Genomic DNA, 23900 nt, shown 5'->3' with positions numbered 1-23900 from the left:
ATCATCCTAGTTGCTCTTCTCTGAACTGCTTCTAACATGTTGATATCCTGCCTATAGTGGGGTGACCAGGCCTGTATGCAATACTCTAAATGGGGCCTAACATAGGAATTATATAAGCTATGCACCACTTCCTTACTTTTATAACTAACATTTCTATTTATAAAACCCAGGATCCTATTTGCCCTATTTCTTGCTTCTAAACATTGCTTTGAAAATTTCATAGTCCTGTCTATCACTACTCCTAAATCCTTTCCTTCCTCTACTGCCTCTAGCCAACATCCCTCCATCTCATAGTTAAAGTTTGTGTTGTCTTTACCTAAATGCATAACCTGACACTTATCAGAATTAAACTCCATCTGCCACCTGTCTGCCCATGCTATCAGCCTGTCCAGGTCTCGTTGTATTCTGTAATTGTCCTTTTCACCCTGTACTGCACATGCTATCTTAGTATCATCTGCAAACTTTGATACTTTGCTACTAATTCCTAAATCTAAATCGTTAATGTACACCAAGAAAAGAAGAGGTCCTAGCACTGATCCTTGGGGTACCCCACTAACCACTTCCTTCCACTCAGACATTGCCCCATTTAATACTACTCTCTGTTTCCTATCAGAAAGCCATTCACTAATCCAGTCAACTAACCTACCCCTATCCCATGTAGTCTCAATTTGTACACTAGCCTCCTATGCGGTACCTTATCAAACGCCTTGCTAAAATCTAGATATATAACATCTATGCTATTTCCATCATCTAACTCCTTGGTAATATATTCTAAGATATCGAGCAAATTTGTAAGACAGGACCTCCTGATCTAAAGCCATGTTGGGTATCTCTAATTAATCTATTCTCATTTAAATGCTCCCAAATACTACCCTTAATGATTTTCTCTAGTATCTTACATACTATACTAGTTAAACTGATCGGTCTATAATTATTCGCATCATCCTTCCTACCTTTTTAAATATTGGAGTAACATTAGCTAACTTCCAGTCCTGAGGTATCTCAGCAAACCTAAGTGATCTTTCAAAGATTAACTTAAGTGCTTCAGAAATACTGTCTACACCCTCCTAAGTACTCTGGCATGTAGCTCATCAGGACCACTGGCTTTCCTATCGTCTAGTTCAAGAATAAATTTCCTAATAATTCCCGGTTTTATATCAATATTTTCTAAAGCTCTTAAACTACTCGCACTGTTTGTAACAGGATTTCCTATTCTTTCCTAGTAAATACTGAAGAAAATTGTTCATTCAATAATTCTACTATGTCTTCATTTTGATCCACTACTACACCATCTTTTCTGAGTGGTCCAATCCTATCCTTATTTCTTTTATCACTGACCTTGTAATAACTATATAATTTTTTGGGATCTTTACTCCCAGCTCTAGCTAGTTTTATCTCTGCCTGTCTTTTACTTTTTTATAACCTTACTCAAATCATCTCTGACCTGTCTGTACTTAATCAAATCTACATCTTCCCACTTTTCTGCAACTCTCTATATGCCCTCTTCTTCTCTCTGATCTGGCTACCTATCTCATGAGTCCACCATAATGGCTTCCTGTTTCTCTGCCTTATATCTTTGTAAGGGATACACTGCATCACTATACCCTTTACTACAACCTTAAAAATATCCCACATCTCCTGTGCAGTTTTAATTCCAAAACTATCTTCCCAGTTTACCTCTCCTAATAACTGACGTAACCTACCATAATTGCCTTTCTGATAGTTTGGGACTCTAGTCTTATTCACTATATTATCCCTACTGGAATTAATGATAAATCTAATTATATGGTGGTCACTGTTTGCTAAAGTCTCTCCTACCTCAACTTCCTTTAAACAATGCTCAATATTTGTTAGTACTATGTCTAAAACCTTCCTCCCCCTAGTAGGTTTATCTACCATCTGCACTAAATAGTTATCCTGAAAACTTTCCATAAACTTATTTTCACTAGCATCTCCTACCATCCTCTCCCAGTTTACTGACTTAAGATTAAAATCCCTAAGATAATTGTCTGACTAGTACACCCCTATTTATCTCATCTACCATAAGGTTGTCTACATCTGCTGACTGGTTAGGTGGCCTATAAAAGCTCCTACTCTAATAACCTTACTTTTGTTTACTCTAACATCCAGCCATAAGGACTCTACTCTGTTATCTACCTTAATACCATTAACCTGACTGGAAATGAAGGATTTTTACATAAATAACTACTCCTCCGCCTATCCTACCAATTCTCTGGTGTAAATACATAATGTATCCATCTACTTCATATTCTTTCCTATTTTCCTAAACTTTTCCTCATTTACCCATGCCTCTGTGACACATACAACATCTAGGCCCTCCTCAACTATATAACTAGATAACTCGTCCTTCTTGTTCCTAAGACTCCTGGCATTTACATAAAAACATTTAAGTCCTGCTACCTTCCTAGATGCTGTCTCCTTATTTGGAATCCTAATCTTATTCTCTCCTATTTGCACCTGGAAATCTTTCCTAATCTTTTCACTATCTCTGTTTATCCTATCTAATTTATGTCTAGCATCTTTCTTCTGGAATGCATTTGCTACCTCACCCCCTACACTCCATCCCAACTCCCCTCCAGACATCCACTCAGCACATCCACACCCTTCCTACTCAGATGCACGCCATCCCTAGCATACAAATCCCTTCGCCCATAGAACCTATCCCATACATCCACAAAGCTGACACCCACATCCTTACACATCCCTTTTACCCGATCATTCACACCAATGGCTCTAGACAACCATTCCTGCTAACATACACACGAGGCAAGATTCCTGACACTACACACCTCCTACCACTCTCCCTTATCTTGCCTAACATTTCCCGAAATCTTGCCACTAACTCCTCCGACCCACCTGCTCTGACATCGTTCCCACCTACGTGCAAAACTACTACACCCTCCCTCTCCATCCCCCCAACCCTCTTCTGCACCTCCTCACTCACTGCCTTCACACCTGCACCAGGCATACACACGTTCGTCCTCCTATCCCTGTCTTTCCCACAGAAAGTGCTATCTAAATACCTAACCTGAGAGTCACCCACCACACACACCTGAGGTGTGCTAGGCATTTCACTACATGGACAAAGAAATAATGAAGAAATTGACAAGTACTATAATAAGACCCAGATTGCAATATGTAGGGGTTCTGTGGATCCCCTTAAAAAGAAATACATAAGGAAGTTGGAGAGACTACAAAAAATGGCTACAAGAATGGTTCCAGAATTTGACGCTATGACATATGATGAGAGACTAATGGCTATGGATCTACCAACCCTGGAACAGAGAAGGGAAAGAGGGGACCTGAAACAAGTTTATAAATTGATTAATGGAATGGATCAAGTGGATAATGAGAAACTGATCCTGAGAGAATAATATGACATTCGAAGCACAAGATCGCATAGTAAAAAACTGAGGAAGGGAAGATGTCTGAGAGATATTAAAAAATATAGTTTCCCACAAAGATGTGTTGAAACTTGGAACAATTTGAGTGAAGAAATGGTATCAGCAACATAGTTTTAAGAAAAATTGGATAATTGTAGATATGGAGACGAGGCCACACGAGCGTAAAGCCCAGGCCCTGTAAAAGTACAACTAGGTAAATACACACACACAGTGAGACCAATTAAGATATTACTAAAATCACAAGCAGCAGCAGAAAAAGTACTATATAGAAAAACGAAACTCAGAGAAACAGAAGGTTGCAAAGATATATATATAAAGAAAAATAGAAACGAGGAGGAAAGGAAGAGACACAATGAACTGGTGGCAGAAGCAAGAGAAAAAATAATGAAAGGTCAGAGGAGGAGAAGGCATTTTTTTGGAGAATTATAGGAGACAGGATAAGGAAATGGTATATAAAAGAGAAAGAAGAGAAAAGAATGGAGCAAGTTTAACTAAAAATGATAAGAACAAGAGATTAAAAATGATGTATACAAACATAGATGGGATTTTATCTAGTAAATTAGAATTAAGAGATTACATAAAGAAAGAAGAACCAGATATTGTATGCCTGGTGGAAACAAAGTTAAATGAGGCAATAAAAATAGACATAGATAAAAGGTATAATATATGGAGGAGAGACAAAGTGGGTAAAGGAGGAGGAGGAGTCATGATGATGTTAAGGAAGGAGATAGTGGTAAATCAAGTGGAGTTTGGGGAAGGAAAATCAGAAATACTGTATGTTAAGATGCATATTAACAAAAGGAGTTAACAATCATTGGAACATATGTGCCACCAAAACAAACTCATGGACTAACCAAGAATATAGAGACATGATAGATGACACAATAAGGAGTCTTACAAGAATCATTAAGGAAAGGAGAAAAGTGATATTGGTAGGAGATTTCAACTGTAAGGAGGTAGACTGGGAAAATTATGAAAGTGGTATGGGGGAAGATGCCTGGGGAGATAGATTCCTGAACCTAATGATAGATAATTTGATGGTCCAAAGAGTAAAGGAAAACACAAGATTCAGAGGAAACGATGAGCGGCAAGATTAGACCTAGTTTTACAAGGGATATACCAATTAACGATGATATAAGATACAAGTGCCCATTGGGAAAGAGTGACCATGTAATATTAGAGATGGATATAGAAGAAGGAAAGGAAGATAGAGATGAATCATACAAAGGAGACCGATTAAATTACAGAAAGGCTGATATTGAGAATCTCAAGAACTATTTTAAAACGTAAACTGGGAGGAGATGGAAAACTCATTAACGGTTCAAGAGAAATATAACTTATTTTTGGAAATATACAAAACTGGGGTCAGGGAATATGTTCCGAAATATAGACCTAAAGAAGAAGGAAAGAAAGATTGGTTTAATGCAAGATGTGCTAGGGCAAAGGAGAAACGAGATGGAGCATGGAAAAGGTGGAGAAGAAACAGAAATCCAGAAAATAAGGAAAACTTCAAAACAGCAAGAAATGAATATGCTAAGGTGAGAAAGGAAGAAGAAAAGAACTATGAAAAGGACATTGTCGAAAAATGTAAGGAACAACCAAAATTGTTCTACAGATTCATAAATGGAAAAATAAGACAAAAAGAAACAATAGAAAGGTTAAAAGGAGAAAACGGAATGGTGGAAGACCCAAAAGTATGGCAGAACTGTTAAATAGTAAATTTCATGAGGTCTTTACTAAGGAATCCAAATTTGAAAGACCACAGGGTAATAGAGAGACTGTCTATATGAAAGAGATTAAAGTAACCAAGCTTGAAATAAAAAGTTGATGACGGAATTGGATGAGGAAAAGGCAATGGGACTGGATGAAGTCTCAGGCAGAATACTGAAAGAATGTAGGGAAGAACTAGCAAGTCCAATATACAACATCATAAAATGCTCAATAGAAAATGGAACAGTGCCAGTGGAGTGGAAAAGAGCTGAGGTGGTTCCCATATATAAGAGCGGAAGGAAGGAAGAACCTTTAAATTACAGACCGGTATCACTAACTAGTGTAATATGCAAGATGTGTGAAAAAGTAATAAAGAAGCAATGGATCAAGTTTCTTGAAGACAACAAAATATTATCAAATAGCCAATTTGGTTTTAGAAAAGGTCGGTCATGTGTGACAAATTTATTGAGTTTCTACTCTAGAATAGTTGATAAAGTACAAGAGAGAGGGATGGGTTGACTGTATTTATTTAGATCTAAAAAAGGCTTTTGATAAAGTGCCACATGAAAGATTACTATGGAAGTTAGAGGAGAAGGGTGGCTTAAAAGGAAGCACATTGAGATGGATGAAGAATTACTTAAGGGGGAGAGAAATAAGGATGATAGTTAAAGATATGAAGTCCAAGTGGAGAACAGTAGACAGCGGAGTGCCACAGGGGTCAGTATTGGCACCAATACTTTTTCTCGTATATATAAATGACATGCCAGAGGGAGTGAACAGCTACATAAATCTGTTTATGGACGATGCAAAACTGTGCAGAGTCATTAAACAAAAGAGGATTGTGAAATACTACAGGAAGACTTAAACAAGATCTGGAAATGGAGCAAAAAATGGGAGATGGAATTCAATGTGGACAAAAGCCATGTCATGGAAATGGGAAAAAGTGAAAGACGACCAGTGGGAATCTATAAGATGGGAGATGGAGTAGAACTAGAAAAAGTAAAAAGGAAAAGGACTTGGGAGTGACAATGGAAGAAAATAATCAACCGGTTAGCCATATTGATAGAATTTTCAGAGAGACGTATAATTTGCTAAGGAATATTGGAGTAGCATTTCACTATATGGACAAGGAAATGATGAAGAAATTGATAAGTACTAAAATAAGACCTAGATTGGAATATGCAGGAGTTGTGTGGACTCCCATAAAAAGAAACACATAAGAAAATTAGAGACTACAAAAATGGCTACAAGAATGGTTCCAGAATTTAAAGGGATGGCATATGAGGAGAGACTAAAGGCAATGGATCTACCAACCTTGGAGCAGAGAAGAGAGAGAGGATCTGATACAAGTTTATAAATTGATTAACGGAATGGATGAAGTGGATAATGAGAAACTGATCCTGAGAGAAGAATATGACTTTAGAAGCACAAGATCGCATAGTAAGAAATTAAGGAAGGGACGATGTCTGAGAGATGTTAAAAATTTAGTTTCCAAAAGATGTGTTGAGACTTGGAACAGTTTGAGTGAGGAAGTGGTATCAGCAAAGAGTGTACATAGTTTTAAAGAAAAATTGGATAAGTGTAGATATGGAGACGGGACCACACGAGCATAAAGCCCAGACCCTGTAAAACTACAACTAGGTAAATACACACGCACACAAGGTCGCATAGTAAAAAGCTGAGAAAAGGAAGATGTCTGAGAGATGTTAAAAAATGTAGTTTCCTGCAAAGATGTATTGAGACGTGGAAGAGTTTAAATGAAGTAGTGTCTGCAACGAGTGTGCATACTTTTAAAGTAAGATTGGATAAGTGTAGATATGGAGACTGGGCCACACAAGCATAAAGCCCAGGCCCTGTAAAACTACAACTAGGTAAATACATACATGCAGACAGACGCGGTCGAGGAAGGACGCACTGGCACCGTTCCGACAATCAGCTGATCTTCACTACCTGTTGTACAGTACAGTATTACTCCGCTTAAAGAACAGGATAGGGGGTGTCAAAGCTGTTCATAGAGCGAAAATTCGTTAAGCGGACGTAATTTTCCCACAGGAAATAATGGAAATAGGGGGGGATGCATTCCGGGCTTGTCCCAACATACCATATGGGTTAAAAAAAAGAAAAAAATTATATATACGTTTGGCAGCATATTGGGCCACCGGTGTACCACTACTTTTATGATGTCATATGAGTCATTGGAAATTAGAGGAGCTACGTATAAATTCTCTCACATTCTCGCATTTATATTCACAAAAAACATTTCTATTAGCTTTTTACAAACCTTGCCCCCAAGAAAGAATTGTTTTGTAATGCATAAAGTGAAATCTTTTATGGAATACCAAAAAATAAAGCAGAGATGAGATGAGCCACAGACAAGGCGGGAGACTTGCGGCAACTCGGCTGCAGCGAGTAACATGTGGTTACAAATGACTCTATGTTTTCCTAAAGTGGAGGTTTATCTGCGTTCTGATATCACTTGTGTTCATGAGAGTTTTTCCTATATGATGCAATTATATATTTCAGCATTCAATGAACATCCTTTGAAAATAACGAACAAAAGAAAACAGGATATAAAAAATTTTATGAAATCGTCGCAGTTCAACTCGTCATAATACCATTATCTTTTTTCTTTTGTTAATTTTCTACAATACATCTTGATTGTACAGTCACTGCTGAGTCTTACGGTGTTAACCAAATATGGCTATCCCTTATATGAAGTGAGTTATAGCATATAAAATAAAAACATTTCTCACTGGACATACGAGACACAGCATCTTCGTGGGTGCTATCGAGAGAGGGGTGCAGCCAATCAGCGCCCAGCTTTTAAATCTGCCTTGGCACCAGGAATATAGGTGTAAACAAAGTTTTTTTTATATAGCAAGTCCTATATACATCATAAAATGCTCAATAGAAAATGGAACAGTACCAGTGGAATGGAAAAGAGCTGAGGTGGTTCCTATATATAAGAGCAGAAGGAAGGAAGAACCTCTAAATTACAGACCAGTATCACTAACTAGTGTAATATGTAAGATGTGTGAAAGAGTAATAAAGAAACAATGGATTGAGTTCCTTGGAAGACAACAAATTGATATCAAATAGCCAATTTGGTTTTAGAAAAAGAGGGTCGTGTGTAACAAATTTACTGAGTTTCTACACTAGAATAGTTGATAGGGTACAAGAGAGGGCCGCCGTGGTACAGTGGAACCATGCGTGCTTTGGGGTCCGCGAGGTCTCCAAGCGCACTGGTTCGAATCCTGTCCACGGTCCAAGTGTAGGCTTCCTTACTCGGGGCAACGGTTTCCTAGCGGGTGGGCTTTGAGATAGGAGGTACCAGAATTTGAAGGATTACTTATGAGGAGAGACTAAAGGCTATGGATCTACCAACACTGGAACAAAGAAGGGAGAGAGGAGACCTGATACAAGTTTATAAATTGATGAACGGAATGGACCAAGTGGATAATGAGAAACTGATCCTGAGAGAAGAATATGACATCCGAAGCACAAGGTCGCATAGTAAAAAGCTGAGAAAAGGAAGATGTCTTAGAGATATTAAAAAATATAGTTTCCCGCAGAGATTTATTGAGACGTGGAACAGTTTGAATGAAGAAGTAGTGTCTGCAACGAGTGTGCATACTTTTAAAGTAAGATTGGATAAGTGTAGATATGGAGACGGGGCCACACGAGCATAAAGCCCAGGCCCTTTAAAACTACAACTAGGTAAATGCAATGCACACACACACACACACACACACACACACACACACACACACACACACACACACACACACACACACACACACACACACACACACACACACACACAGTGTGTGTGTGTGTGTATATATATATATATATATATATATATATATATATATATATATATATATATATATATATATATATATATATATATATATATATATATATATATATATATATATATATATATATATATATATATATATATATCATTCCATCTCATTTTACTCTGACCTCTTTAGAATGTACCAAATGCTTAGAGTATGAGAAGATCATTGTAATATGGGATAAAAGTTGTAATATGTGTGTGTAAGAGAGAGAGATATATTGTAATTTGTAAGCATAAGGTTCATGGACAGGTGTCCTGATATTGAATCTTTAGTGACCAGTTGACCAATTCCTTGAGTTTCCTGAAGCATGTTCCTGAATAAATGACACAGGGCTATAAATTAATTGCTGTTTATTTTATATTAGATTTGATTTCCTATAATGAATTCTTTAACATGCAATCTTGTTATTTATTTATTTTATTTATTTTTTTTTTTTTTATTATTTATTTTTTTTTTTAGTTTTTTATTTTGTTATTTATTTATTTATTTATTTTATTTATTTTTTTTTTCCAGGAAATTCCAGCACAATGTGAGCTCAAAGTTTGGTATTCCAAGGACTATGCTGAAAGGATGGGAACAAGAATACTTGCTGGTTAGTATTGTTTTTTATAATGTATACAGAGCAGAATTTAATCTTAGAATTCTTAATGATAGCATTTATAACTTATGGTCCCAAGCATTAACTTCATTTATGATATGGGATCTTGCATAAAGAATTATGTAAAACACTTTCATATCTATTGTTATTTGAATTATTTTTTATTATAATCACAATCAAAGATTACACATTTAGGTTTCCTTGCTATGTATAATCTATAGCTGCCGTTTTGTCTGATGTGTTTTAATTTTTCAAGGGATTGCTGTGACCTCTGTTTACTCCTGTCTTTGTATTCCCTTGTGTACTCTTCCTTTGAGTTGGGCTACAATGATGTCTACCCATGCACATTAGTTTTCAAGCTGTCACTCCAACCATCTTTTAACCAACTCATATAAAATGGCAGATTGCAGATCATGAAAGACTTGTAAGATTTGTAATAGTAAATATAATACGATAGTTTTTAGCCTGTATGTTTTATTGATAGTGATAAGTGTCCATAAAAGACATTGTTTTAAATAGGTAATTCCCAAGTACAATGATGCAACCTCGTCACCATAATTGTGACTATGGTAGTAACACAATTTACCAGATGTACAAATATGATTTTTTGTAAGACTTACCTCGATATGCAGGCCTGAAATTAAAGTAAAGAAAAGAGCATACAGTTGTATATAGGATTACCTATTTCTGATAGAAGTATTAATTAAAGAAAACTGATTAGCAAATAGTCCATTCTGTTGGATTTCATGTAGTGAAAAACATAATTTGGTTCATTCGTACTAAAGAATACTTATCAATTTTGAAAGTTGTTCTATTATTGTAATCTTGTCTTCAAGTGAAAGCTTTTCATATTCTGGGGTATCAGAATGCCATACATATTGTTTCCATATGTTTACTAGTATTAACCTCTAAAGGCTAGGGACGTCACTCCTTGCTGAGCTAGTTTTGACATTCTTGCAAAAAAAAAAAAGTCCTTTTCCATCATCAATTTTTTTTATTTAGCCAATTGATGAAAATGTAATACCATTACACTTATCAATTCTCCCTCTTCAATCTCCTGCAAATCCGAACACTGTAGGTGATGAAGTGAAGTAACTTTTTACCTGTTCTCAGCCTGTGTTTGAATGGTTGTGTGCTGTAAACTCTGGAACTCTCTACCTGTGTCTGTATTTCCACCTGCCTATGACTTAAACTCTTTCAAAAGAGGAGTGTCAAGACACCTCTTACGTTAACTGGACCCTCCTTTTAGATTTTTATGTTTCTCTTTCTACTTTTCTTTTAACAGGGCCTGGCAACCAGCGGATTTTTTTTTTCCAACACTGTGTTTGCCTGGCCAGTGCCCTTGTAATGTAAAAAAAAAAAAAAAAAGTGGTGCTCTGGCTGGGGCTCCAGCTGGGGAGGCCCCAAGCCTCATTTATCTGCCTCCCTCATCATTACCTCTCACTTACTGACGCACATGTATGCCTAAATCCATAATTTTGCAGACACAATAAAGAATGTAGTACTGATGTCTGTCACTAATAACATATAAGAAAAATTATAATTGTAATGACTGAGAAGATCAACTTTTTTTTTTCTCTCCCTTAATGAAGAGAATTATTTCTGACCCTTTCCCAGTAGCATATTCAATAAGATGCTATATTAGAGTCACTTGCCACTTATCCTTGTTCAAGGATTGAGAGGAAGAAGAACTATTAATAATTTTCTCCTGTAGCCTATGGTCCATAGGACACTGAGGCTCAGAGGGAGACACTTTTGTGAGAGAAGGGTGTTTGCAGACCCCAAAAATTTTTATGGAAATTTGATATTTAGCTTGCAAAATGCAGATCAACTATAAATGCTTCCCCTCCTCTATGTTATATTAATTGTATATGCCACCCACTCTCTACATTGCATCAACTATAAATGCCACTTGCCCTTTAGTAGTTGATTTTGTGGTTTTTAGTATAATACTTCAAAACTTAATTAGATATATTTACAACTGCTTTTGCATGTAGCCTCTTGTGTAAATATACAGAGGTATATGTACCAGTAAGATTAATAGAAATTAATTTCTAGTAGACAGAGCTTAATGAAAGCAATTTATATTTAGCATCATTGAAAATTTTGCTTCCATTTTTTCATTATTTTAAAACAATTTTTTTGGCTAAGTTGTCTCTATGTCTACATACATCTTTTCAGAGGAAGGTGTTTCATGGCAGTTTCGCACTCGTCAAAGGTTTCGTTGTCGTGGATGTGAAGTTGTTTTCAGTAGTGCTGCCAGCTTGGCCAACCATCGATGTGTAAGAACAACTGAAACTCCCAAAAGTGAAGCTGTAAGTAGTCGTGGAAGACAAGGCAAGAAGAGTACCAGGCGAAGTGGAGAATCTGTCACGCCTGTCCCTTCCACTTCAGGTAAGAGAGCAGTAACCAGGAAAGGTTTGCAACAACAACAGCAGCAGCAGCAACAACCAAGTCTGTCAAAGTTAAAAGTGGAAGTTGATTCTTCTGGGGAATCAAGTGATTCTGAAGAACTTGAAGTTGTATCTCCTCACCGCAGGAGCCCAAGATCAAGTCCCAGAGGAAGAGGTAGTGTGTATGCTTGTGATATTTGTAAAAAAGTATTTCTTAGTCCTGGAAAATTAAAACAGCATTCATACTCCCATACTGGAGAACGGCCTTTCTCGTGCACCCTCTGTCATAAGGCATTTTCCTCCCGGTTCAAGTTGGTGCGGCACCAGCTGATACACACCACTGAACGGCAGCACCAATGTCCTCGCTGTGAGCGTAGTTTTCACCGTAAAGATCATCTAAAAAACCATATTCAAATTCATGAACCTAATAAGCAGTTTAAGTGTGAAAAAGTTGACTGTGGTAAAGAGTACAATTCTTATATGTCCTATAGAAAACACTGTGCAGTGCATGCTGCTGAAGAAGGAGACTTGCAGTGCAAAATTTGTCAGAAAATGTTTGAAACAAAGCCTGACCTCATTTATCATCTCAAAGTACATGTGGGATCACGCTCTGTGAAAAGTCCGAGTGAAAAGAAATTTCAATGTGATCACTGTGACCGTCGGTTCTTTACACGGAAAGATGTGAAGCGTCATCTTGTGGTTCATACTGGTAAAAGAGATTTCAGCTGCAGTATTTGTCCTCAGAAGTTTGGCAGGAAAGACCACTTAGTGAGACACATAAAGAAAAGCCATGGTATTGCGGATTTAAGCCGTATGGAGGGTCTTGATTTGAGTGCCGCATCAAGTTCAGCACCTCAAGCAGTATCCCCAAACATAAATGTCACTTCTTCATCCCCTTCTACATCAAGTACTCATCCATTACCCATGGTAGTGTTGCCAGAGCCAGTGGCAGGGCCATCTGGGTTGTCTGGCTCCTCGGGCCTCTCAGGTTCTACTGGTCTTCTGGAACAAGGGGAACCCCAATTCATCACACCATTCCAACAAGACATATTTGAAGAAACAGTAAAGGAAGAACCTGAACTCCAGCCAAGCATGGAAGAAATAAGTCCTGGAGGGGATGATTTAAGTAAGATTCTTGGGATGTATCTGCCCTCAGGTTCTATTAATCTCCCTGGTCCTACTTTACTAGAACCAGCTTCAAGCCGTAGTGATGAAGGGGAGTCTCAGCGCAGCAATCTTGAGTCTGTTATGTTACGTCTGATGCCAGAGGACCACAAAGAGTCGGTTTTGCAGAATTTCCCGCAGGAATCCACTGAAACAAGAGGTCTCATTGCCACATCTCCAAGGGAAGAATACAGCCCAGAAGGCATAATGTCTGTTAATTTAATGTCAAGTGAATCATCGGGTATTTCTATAAGGTCTCTGCGCTCCCCGGGGCCAGTATCCCAGCTGTCAGGAAGTGGTTTACCTGTTGCTGCCACCACGTCCACCACTGTTGCTGCAGCTGCCACTTCTGCCACCTCCACAACCTCAAGTACATCTGTCTCAAGAGCTGCCTCACAGTTTCCCTCATTGCCAGGTTTTGATGAAGTGTTCCCATCTTGAATATACTAAGGGTTGTGACACTAGCTAATGCATACCTCTGATTATGCAAATAGAGTTTTATCCATAGAAAAAAAAATATAACTAATTTTGCAGCATTTCAAAAGAATCATGCAGGTAACATAGTTAAACACAAAATGTTGAAAGGACTATATATATATGTGTAAAGTAATTCTAGAAATATGCAGTAGAGTCTCATGCTTGATATTTGACATTTGATGATGTGCATGTAAACATTGAGGCCCATCTTTATGTGGCAGCCATTATCATGACAGTTCTCTCCTGTCCCTTGCTCTTTTTACTTGATTGCAAAAGACAGTCCATACTGGCTTCCTATCAGTCCAAAGATCTAAGATGTGTTCATTCTTTTTAAGTGCCAAGTTTAGTGTGGGTAGTGAGAACATACCAGAACTCCCAAATTGTAGATCTGACTGATAAAAAGTGGTGGCATAGGTAATAGTCACTCAGAACTGTATGTGTAGTATGGATAACTGGTTACCACTATAGTTATTATTGTAGGCTTACTATGATCACAAATAAAAGTGTAGTATGTAAAAAATATGTAATCATGCATCATGTGTGGAACGAACCTCAGATTCCAGATTTGATGTCATTAATAATCTTGCTAAATTATTGCTAGCTTGTGATTAGATTTTATACAACTATCCATGAAGCTGGTAGGATTGGAGTGTGTAATGCTTGACTGAAGAAATGTATTACTGTAAGACAAGCCATATTATCAGGTAGATATATAATTTACTGATGAATGAGAATGCTCAAGATAGTGCATTAGGTATGAAAATATGGTAAAATAAAAGCATCCAGTTAAGGGATGGGGCCGACGTGGTACAATGGAACCATGCGGGTCTCCAAGTGCACGGGGTCAAATCCTGTCCACAGTCTGAGTGTGAGGCTTCCTCACTCAGTTTTCTAGTGGGTGGGCTTTGAGATAGGAGGTACCCCAAAAAGTATCCCCTTTAGCCCATAAATTCCTGTGAAAAGCCCACATGGTATAAGAAAAGAAAAAGGGAAAGGAAAACATAGGCAGTAAGGAAACCATTGAAACATGATCTCATAAGCACTTTTTGGAAGAAAATTTGCAAGTACTATTCAACACATACACTTCAAACTTAGACTGAACTTGGACAGTATCACCTTATAATTGGTTTTGTGCCTGTGCATGCATTGTCTGTGTGTCAACCAAGCTGTGATAGGAAACCTTTAATGCCACTGTGGAGGCACTTTAATTACTGTTGTCTTTCCTAGCTAAATGACACTCTGCAATGCTTTCTGTCAAATTTTGTTTGATTTTCTTCTTAATCTATATATTGATACACATTTCCATTCAAGTAGTGTCCCCACTAGGAAAGTGTTCATGTGACCATGCCATTATAAAGAAACTGCTTTATGTTTAGGATTCAACAATGAGATCATTTGCAAGAATGAAAATGAATTAATTTCATGATGGATTTTAGTTTCACACTTCTCTTTTGCCAATCTCTTAGCTTCCTTTCCATACTACCAGTGCAGTTACTGGACAATTCACTAATTTAAGAATGCTATCACTACTATTTAACTTTCATTCTTTATTATTGTCATATTTTTCATATAGAAACTGCAATTTTCATAAAGAGAAGGGAAAGAAGATTGTTGCAGTTATTATTCCAGGCACCAATCTCTTCTTAAAGGACTGTTATAATACTAGCATATTCATTGGTTTAGAATTTATTAGTAAGATATAAATATCAGTAAGTAGTCAACCAAGTCTGAGACTCTACTGCATATACACTACCTGTCAAAATGGTAGCCACCAACACTACCTTCAGGGTGTCAACAATTTCAGTTGTTGAAAATTAAAGTATTGTTCTCATCAAAATCATAGTCACTTTCTTTTTTTTATTGATTTTTTGAGTTTGGAAAGAACAGAATCAGGAAAGTGCACTCTTTAAATGCAATCTCCAGCTTCAAGAGTCCTGAGAACCCTGTCTTAGCAGACTTTTTTTTCAGTAATGATCAAATATCTCCTGTTGTGTTCAGATCAGATAGTATGGGTGGCCATTCATTATGTCCACTTTGCAGTCTCTTAATTGTTTGAATTGTTTTAGGTATATGGCAAGATATGTCTCTTACATAAAGGTGGCAGCATTGCAAAATGTAAGTGAACTTGATGGAAAGAAAATTGAACTGGTAAATGACAGTTATGGTTAATATTTTCATATCAACATGAGCCACTCATGGTATTTTGAAGTACTCCCATATGGTAGACAAAGTGAGACACAACTTTAAACAAACCTTAGGTTGACTCTATAACTTGCAGGATCCCAATAAGTATATTTAATGAAATTGTTGGACATTTGTAAAAATGGACTCACCATCACATTAATTATCATCACTTATTCACATCCGTTGCCCATATTTCCTGGCAAAAGTAGACATACATTCCTGGTGCACTTACGTGGTGAAAGATTTCCTGTGCAGGAAACCTACAGAACTTGACTTCATCATAAAGATTATCCTGCACACTCAGTCAGATGAATTTTCAGATAAATATAGGTAATGTTCCTTTGATTCTCATGCTTTAATGTGAAGAGCACTAGATACTTAACTTTTGAAAAGAAATCAGTGCAAACAATATTTACATCTTTTTCATCCTAGTCTCCTTATTCTGCTGGTGCTCTCTTACCATATGTATGGATGCCTCAATCATACCCTCCATTCTTGATATTTCAGTTTTTGGTTGTGTGTAGACCAATGATATATGTAGTGTGTTCCTTAGTCAACAAGTCTCTTTTTGCCACCTATTATGTGTAGATATGAAGCCATGCCTATTAATCATAATCAAAGCTTTCAAAATAACCATCAATTATAAACTGACATTCCATCTAGTAGCAATCCAAAGCTTTTAATAGAGCTGAGGCATGTCCCACACATATCAAATTCTGTTGCCTTACCACTGAAATTGGTTTTGAATTCTGTATTGGGATGTGATGACCATTGTTTTGACAGGTAATGTGCAACCAAGAAACTTTAGTGAAAATACTGGTATTGACTTAGGATGGGCAAGTTGGTATGATCCCTGAAGTCACTTTTTTTTTTTTTTTTTTTTTTAATGAGGCATTAACAGTTATGTTTATTACTTGTATGTAGTGCCAGAATAGTTGTAAGTGTCTGCTGCAATATTGTTGGATGCACAGTTGAGTGATACCTCAACTGTAGAATGTAGAGACATCACAGTGTTGGAAGTGGTACTCCTCTTCTCATATCAGAATTCCTTAATTATCAGACAAGAAGAAATTGATGTCTAAAATATAATTTTGAATAGATGGAAACATTTACTGTAAATGAACTTGAGAATGTTCCCTCAGTCAAGTAAGAAACGAAGTACCTGATTGGCATAATCCCTCAAGCTTGTGTTGTATTGCAGTAGTCAGTGTTTGTTGTAGTTCCTGTAGCTGTAGCTTCTTATAATTCTGTCATAGATTTTATATTTCTTTTTAGTTTGTAATACATTACTTAAGGTAGTTATTATTCTTCAGAACTAAAGCCCTCTTCTACCTCTTGTAGGGTTAAGAGCGAAGTAAGGAAACAGGAGTACAAAGCTGAAGGTATGGAAATCTTGTCAGTATGACAGAATGCAGTGTATAGCTTAGAAGAAAATATTAGCTTATTGAAACTGTTCACAGTGGGATTACAAGTGGTGTTATAAGCTCTCATGTATTTTAATAATGAAACTAGTTCTTAGACACTATATAGTGAATAATATGCAAATTATATTTTTCTACATGATGGAGTCTTTTTTTGTTTTATAACAGCGTTTTATAATTTTATTATGTGGTATGAATTCAGTTGATATAATAATTTACACCTTTGCAAGTGTCTTTAAATGCCACACACACACACACACACACACACACACACACACACACACACACACACACACACACACACACACACACACACACACACACACACACACACACACACACACACACACACACACACACACACACACACACACACACACACACACACACACACACACACACACACACACACACACACACACACACACACACACACACACACACACACACACACACACACACACACACACACACACACACACATACACACATACACATATACATATACATACAAATATAATATAAATATAAACAAATATAATATATATAATATACATACATACACAAAAAACACAAAAAAAAAAAAAAACACACACACACACACACACACACACACACACACACACACACACACACACACACACACACACACACACACACACACACACACACACACACACACACACACACACACACACACACACACACACACACACACACACACACACACACACACACACACACACACACACACACACACACACACACACACACACACACACACACACACACACACACACACACACACACACACACACACACACACACACACACACACACACAGCAAGAAAGGACTAAAGAAACTTACATATGAGCGAAATGTAATGTATTCCAACATAAATGGAGTGATATCGGGGATTTTAGAACTCAACGATTACTTGAGGGACAAGAACCCAGATATTGTGGGTCTTACTGAAACAAAACTGAGAGAGGAGAAGACCTGATGAAGGTTGGAGAAGGAAATATAACGTTTGGAAAAGAAATAGAGTAGGTAAGATGGGAGGAGGAGTGATGTTGCTGGTTAAAAAGATATAAAGGTGGATCAAGTGAAAAAGGTATGGGAAAGGCAGAAGTGCTAAAGATCAGAGCAGAAACTAATGAAGGAAAAAGAGGCACTACATAGTGGTGTACGTACCACCTAAGACAAATGCATGGTCAGTACAGGAATATGAAGAAATGATAAGTGATACAGGAACATGTCTGGAAGAAATGTTGGGTGGCTGTGAACGAACTATAATGATGGGAGATTTTAATTGTAAAGAGGTGTGTTGGGAGGACTGGTCAATGGAAGGATCAGAGACAACATGGGGAAATACACTATTGACACTGGCAATGGAAAATGTGTTAACTCAGTGGGTCAAAGAAGATACTAGGTTTGGAGGAGAGGAGCATCGTCAAGACTGGACTTGGTCTTTAGTACAGAGCCAATGGTCATTGAGGAGATGAGGGTGGAGTGCCCTTTAGCAAAGAGTGATCATGCAGTTTTGGAGTTCAAGGTGATAGACGAAGAGAAATCTAGAAGAAATGAAGAATATAAAGTGGGAAGATGGAATTATGCCAAGACAGATTTTGGAAACCTAAAGAAATTCTTTCAAGAGACAAATTGGATGAAATTCAAGAGTGCTAAGGGAGCAAATGAAAAGTGGAAGGAATTTATAAAAATATACAAAGAAGGTGAGAAAAAATTTGTACCAATAAGACAACATAGAGAAGTTGGAAAGCAGGACTGGTTTAACGATAGATGTGAAAAGGCTAGAACAAGAAAAGAGGATGCATGGAAGAGGTGGAGAAGGAAAAGACGGATTAAGCAGTGGGAAAGTTACAAAAGAGCAAGAAATGAATATGTGTTGATTAGAAGAGAAGAAAGAAAGAAACAAGAAAAGGATATAATTGATAAATGTAAAGACCAACCAAGGCTTTTTACAGACATGTGAACAACAACATCAAAAATAGAGAAAGTATTGAAAGTTTAGAAGTAAATGGAGTATACAGTGAAGATCCCAGGGAAATGGCAGAGGCTATGAATGGATGCTTTCGGAAGGTATTCACAAAGGAGACTGCTTTTGACAAACCACTGGTAATGGAACAGAAAGGGATTATGAAGGAGTTTCAAGTAACTGTGGAGGAGATCAAGAACATGATGGGGAGTTTAGAAGTGAGAAAAGCTGTGGGACCTGATGGGGTATCAGGATGGATTTTAAGAGAATGCAGGGAGCAATTGGCAGAAAAAGTTTGTGAAGTAATTGATGCCTCATTAAGGGAAGGTGTAGTGCCCCAAGACTGGAAAAGAGCTAACATTGTCCCAATCTATAAATCAGGTAACAAGAGAGACCCATTGAACTATAGACCAGTGTCACTTACAAGTGTGGTAGCTAAGATGTGTGAGAGGGTGGTGAAGAATAGATGGACAGACTTCTTGGAGAAAAATGACATACTTTGTGAGTGTCAATTTGGTTTTAGGAAAGGGCGTTCATGCACGACAAACCTGATATGTTACTATTCGAGGGTGATAGATGTAATACAGGAAAGAGATGGTTGGGCTGATGGAATATATCTGGATTTAAAAAAGGCCTTTGATAAGGTACCACACCAGAGACTGATCTGGAAACTTGAAATGGTAGGAGGAGTGCATGGCAGTTTACTAAAATGGATGGAAGACTTTTTGGTAGGAAGAGAAATGAGAACAATAATTAAGGACAGACCATCAGAATGGGGATTGGTGGAGAGTGGAGTTCCACAGGGATCAGTGTTGGCACCAGTAATGTTCGCAGTCTACATAAATGACATGGTGGATGGGGTGTCCAGTTATGTGAGCCTATTTGCAGGCGATGCAAAATTGTTACGAAAAGTGAGATGTGACAAAGATTGCGAACTACTCCAGGAAGACTTGGACAGAATATGGAAATGGAGCTGTACATGGCAAATGGAGTTCAACACGACAAAATGCAAGAAAATAGAGTTTGGCAAGAGTGAAAGAAGAATCAGGAGTATGTACAAGATAGGAAATGAAGACATAAAAACCAGTCATGAAGAAAAAGACCTTGGGGTGACAATTACCAATGACCTATCGCCAGAGACATATAAACAAAATAATTGGAGAAGTATTGAACTTATTGAGGAACATAAGAGTGGCGTTCGTATATCTAGATGAAGAAATGATGAAGAAAATAATTACTGCAATGATAAGACCGAGGCTTGAATATGCAACAATACAGTGGGCTCGAACTTAAAGAAACACATAAGGAAACTAGAGAAAGTACAGAGGGCTGCAACGAAAATGGTGCCTGACTTAAGAGATTTGACTTATGAAGACAGACTGAAAAGAATGCAACTTCCAACCCTGGAAAACAGAAGAGAAAGGGAGACCTGATAGCAATATACAGAGTGATGATTGGCATGGAAAAAATGGATAGGGAAGATCTGTGTATGTGGAATGGAAGAATGTCGAGAGGGCATGGGAAAAACTAAAATGGCCACTTATAGGAGAGATGTGAAAAATATAGCTTCCCTCATAGAAGGGTGGAAGCATGGAATAGTTTAGACGTGGAAGTGGTCAACGCAAGGAATATTCATGATTTTAAGAAAAAGCTGGACATTAATAGATATGGAGACGGGACAACACGAGCATAGCTCTTTTCCGTATGTTACAATTAGGTAAATACAATTAGGTAAACACACACACACACACACACACACACACACACACACACACACACACACACACACACACACACACACACACACACACACGACAGGATTAAGTCTTTACTGAACAAGATCTCAGTGGAAGAAGAGGACCTATATGCTTAGGTAGAAGAAAGTGTGAGATTGGGAGCTTTTGAGGAAGGCAAGAATAGACCATTAAAATTGAAATTAAAGTCTCAGGTGGCAGCTGAGGCCTTGTTGAGGAGGGCTTGGAAACTTAAGGACTCTGAGGAAACCAAAACAATTTACATAAGAAGAAATATGTCACAAGATGAGAGAATGAAAATGAAGGAGCTTGTATCTGAAATGAAAGAGAGGAATGACGAAAGAACAGAGGAGGAAAAGACCAAGTTTTTTTGGAGGATGAGAAATGGGAGGCTAAAGAAGTGGTGGATAAAACAGACGGAATAGGCATTACATGGAAGAATGAGACTAGGAATGGAATAAAAGTGACTTACACGAACATAGATGGATTTCTGTCTAAGAGGCTAGAATGTATGGATTACCTAAGAAATAATGAACCGGACATAATGTGTGTAGTGGAAACAAAGCTAAGGCCCGAAATAAAGCTAGACTGGTTTGTTGTAAAACACTACAAAGTATGGAGAAATGATAGAAAAAATAAAGGTGGTGGTGGTATAATGGTTCTTACTAAGGAAGATCTGATAGTGAAGGAGGTGAACTATAGTAAGGGAAATGAGGAAGTGATAAGTATGCTTATAACAGATGGCAAGAGGGACATTAATATTATAACAGTATACATACCACCCAGAACCAGTGCTTGGGAATATGAACAGTACCAAATGGTGATGAGAAATACTCTAGACAGAATGAAGCAAGAACTCATCAAGAAAGGATAGAGTGATGATAGTTGGAGACTTTAATTGCAAGGAAATAGTGTGGGAAGATTACGAAGTGGTGAATGGGCAGAAGAATTGTTAAAGGTAGCAACAAATAACTTGATGACACAGTGGGTGAGATCACCAACAAGGTGCAGGGGACAAGATGTTGCAGCAAGGTTGGATTTGGTATTTACCAGGGGAATCTCTCTAAAAGAGGAAATTGAACATGAAAGTCCCTTGGGGAAAAGCGATCATGATGTCCTAAGCTTTGAGCTGGATATGGAATTAAGCACGAATAAGATTGTGGAACACAGGGAGGGAAAATTAAATTATACTAGGGCAAATTATAACCATATAAGGGAGTTCTTTAATGAAATTGACTGGTCCGTGGTATACCAGGAAAGGGACATGCAATTGAAATACGATAAATTTATGGATTTGTATAACTGCTGTGAAAAAGTTTGTGCCATATCACAGAAAGAGGACTTTAAATAATAAACAGTGGTTTAATAGAAATTGTGAAGAAGCAAAAAAGAACAAAGAAAAGGCATGGAAGAAACTTAAGAAAAACAGTGATGTATTATCAAGAGAAGTCTACAAAACAGCAAGGAATAGATATGTTGAAGTAAGGAGAACAGCACAGAAGGAATATGAACAGAGGGTGGTGGAAAACTGTGATAGTGACCCAAAATGTTTTACAAATTCATAAATGGAAAACTAAATAAAAGGAGGCAATAGAAAAGGTAAAAACGGGAAGAAGTATATGAAGATGCTGGAGATATAGCTGAAATTTTGAACGACAACTTTTGCAAAGTGTTTACAAAGGAGGAGCATTTTATGGGAGGAAGGCCTACGGAAATAAAGCAAATGCAGGACATCATGGTTACTAAGGAAGATGTAAGGAAAATTATAAGCAATCTGGATATTAATAAATCAATGGGGCCTGATGGCATATCTGGGAGGTTGCTAAATGAATGTAAGGATCAATTGTTGAACCCCGTATTTGATATTGTGGAAACCTCCATACGAACAGGATTAGTCCCGAAAGAGTGGAAAAGAGCTGACATTGTGCCTATATATAAGAATGGTAGTAGAATGGAACCACTAAATTATAGACCAGTATCGTTGACTAGTATATTGTGCAAGGTATGTGAAGAAGTAATTAAAGCTAAGTGGAGTGAGTATCTAGAAAGTGAAAACATTCTGAGTGAAAGGCAGTTTGGTTTCAGAAAAGGAAGATCGTGTGTATCCAATTTATTATGTTTTTATTCAAGAGTGACTGACATACTACAACATAGAGAGGGATGGGTGGATGCTATCTACCTGGACTTGAGAAAGGCCTTTGATAAAGTACCACACAATAGACTGATGTGGAAACTAAAGATGATTGGAGGAGTAAATGATAAACTAGCAAAATGGATGGAAAATTACTTAATGGGAAGAGAAATGAGAACAGTGGTGAGAGGAAGGAAGTCCGAGTGGAAGAAGGTAACCAGTGGAGTTCCACAAGGGTCAGTGCTTGGTCCCATCATGTTTTTGATTTATGTTAATGATATGCCAGTAGGAATTGACAGTTATATGAACATGTTTGCGGACAATACTAAAATTATGAGGAGAGTAAAGAATGTGGAAGATTGTAACAAGTTACAGGAAGATCTTGATAAAATATATGAGTGGAGTAAGGAGTGGCAGATGGAATTTAATATAGACAAGACCCATGTTATGAAAATGGGAAGAAGTAGATACAGACCAAACAGGGATTACAGGCTGGGTGATGAGAAAATTAAAGAGACCAATGAGGAGAAAGACTTAGGAGTAACCATGCAAAACACCTTGTCACCAGAGAAACACATTAACAAGATTTTTTGGAAAACATACAACATGCTTCAAAATATTGGCCTTGCATTCCACTACCTAGATGAAGGAATGATGAAGAAGATATTATGTACCTTAATAAGACCCCAGTTAGAATATGCAGCATGTGTCTGGTCACCGCATATGAAGAAAAATGTGAAGAAGGTGGAAAGGGTACAGAGGCTGGCAACAAGGATG

At 37.5% G+C, this 23900-nt stretch overlaps 1 protein-coding gene across 10 annotated transcripts in view; it reads left to right on the top strand.

Annotated features, from left to right (window-relative positions):
• Positions 1-17470, top strand: part of LOC123498633 (zinc finger protein 621-like) — a 138279-nt gene extending 120809 nt beyond the window's left edge. For all 10 annotated transcript variants that reach the window (XM_045245934.1, XM_045245943.1, XM_045245936.1 and 7 more), the window contains 2 exons: positions 9518-9596; positions 11784-17470. In XM_045245934.1, coding sequence (XP_045101869.1) covers positions 9518-9596; positions 11784-13600 — 1896 coding nt within the window. In that variant the 3' untranslated portion in view covers positions 13601-17470. The remainder of the gene's footprint in view (positions 1-9517; positions 9597-11783) is intronic.
• The last annotated feature ends 6430 nt before the right edge of the window (positions 17471-23900 follow it).

The sequence above is a fragment of the Portunus trituberculatus genome, chromosome 48 (assembly GCF_017591435.1).
Source record: "Portunus trituberculatus isolate SZX2019 chromosome 48, ASM1759143v1, whole genome shotgun sequence".
Classification (NCBI taxonomy): Eukaryota; Metazoa; Arthropoda; class Malacostraca; order Decapoda; family Portunidae; genus Portunus; species Portunus trituberculatus.
Note: the sequence above shows the minus strand (reverse complement) of the source record. Positions and strands in the feature narration are given on the sequence as shown.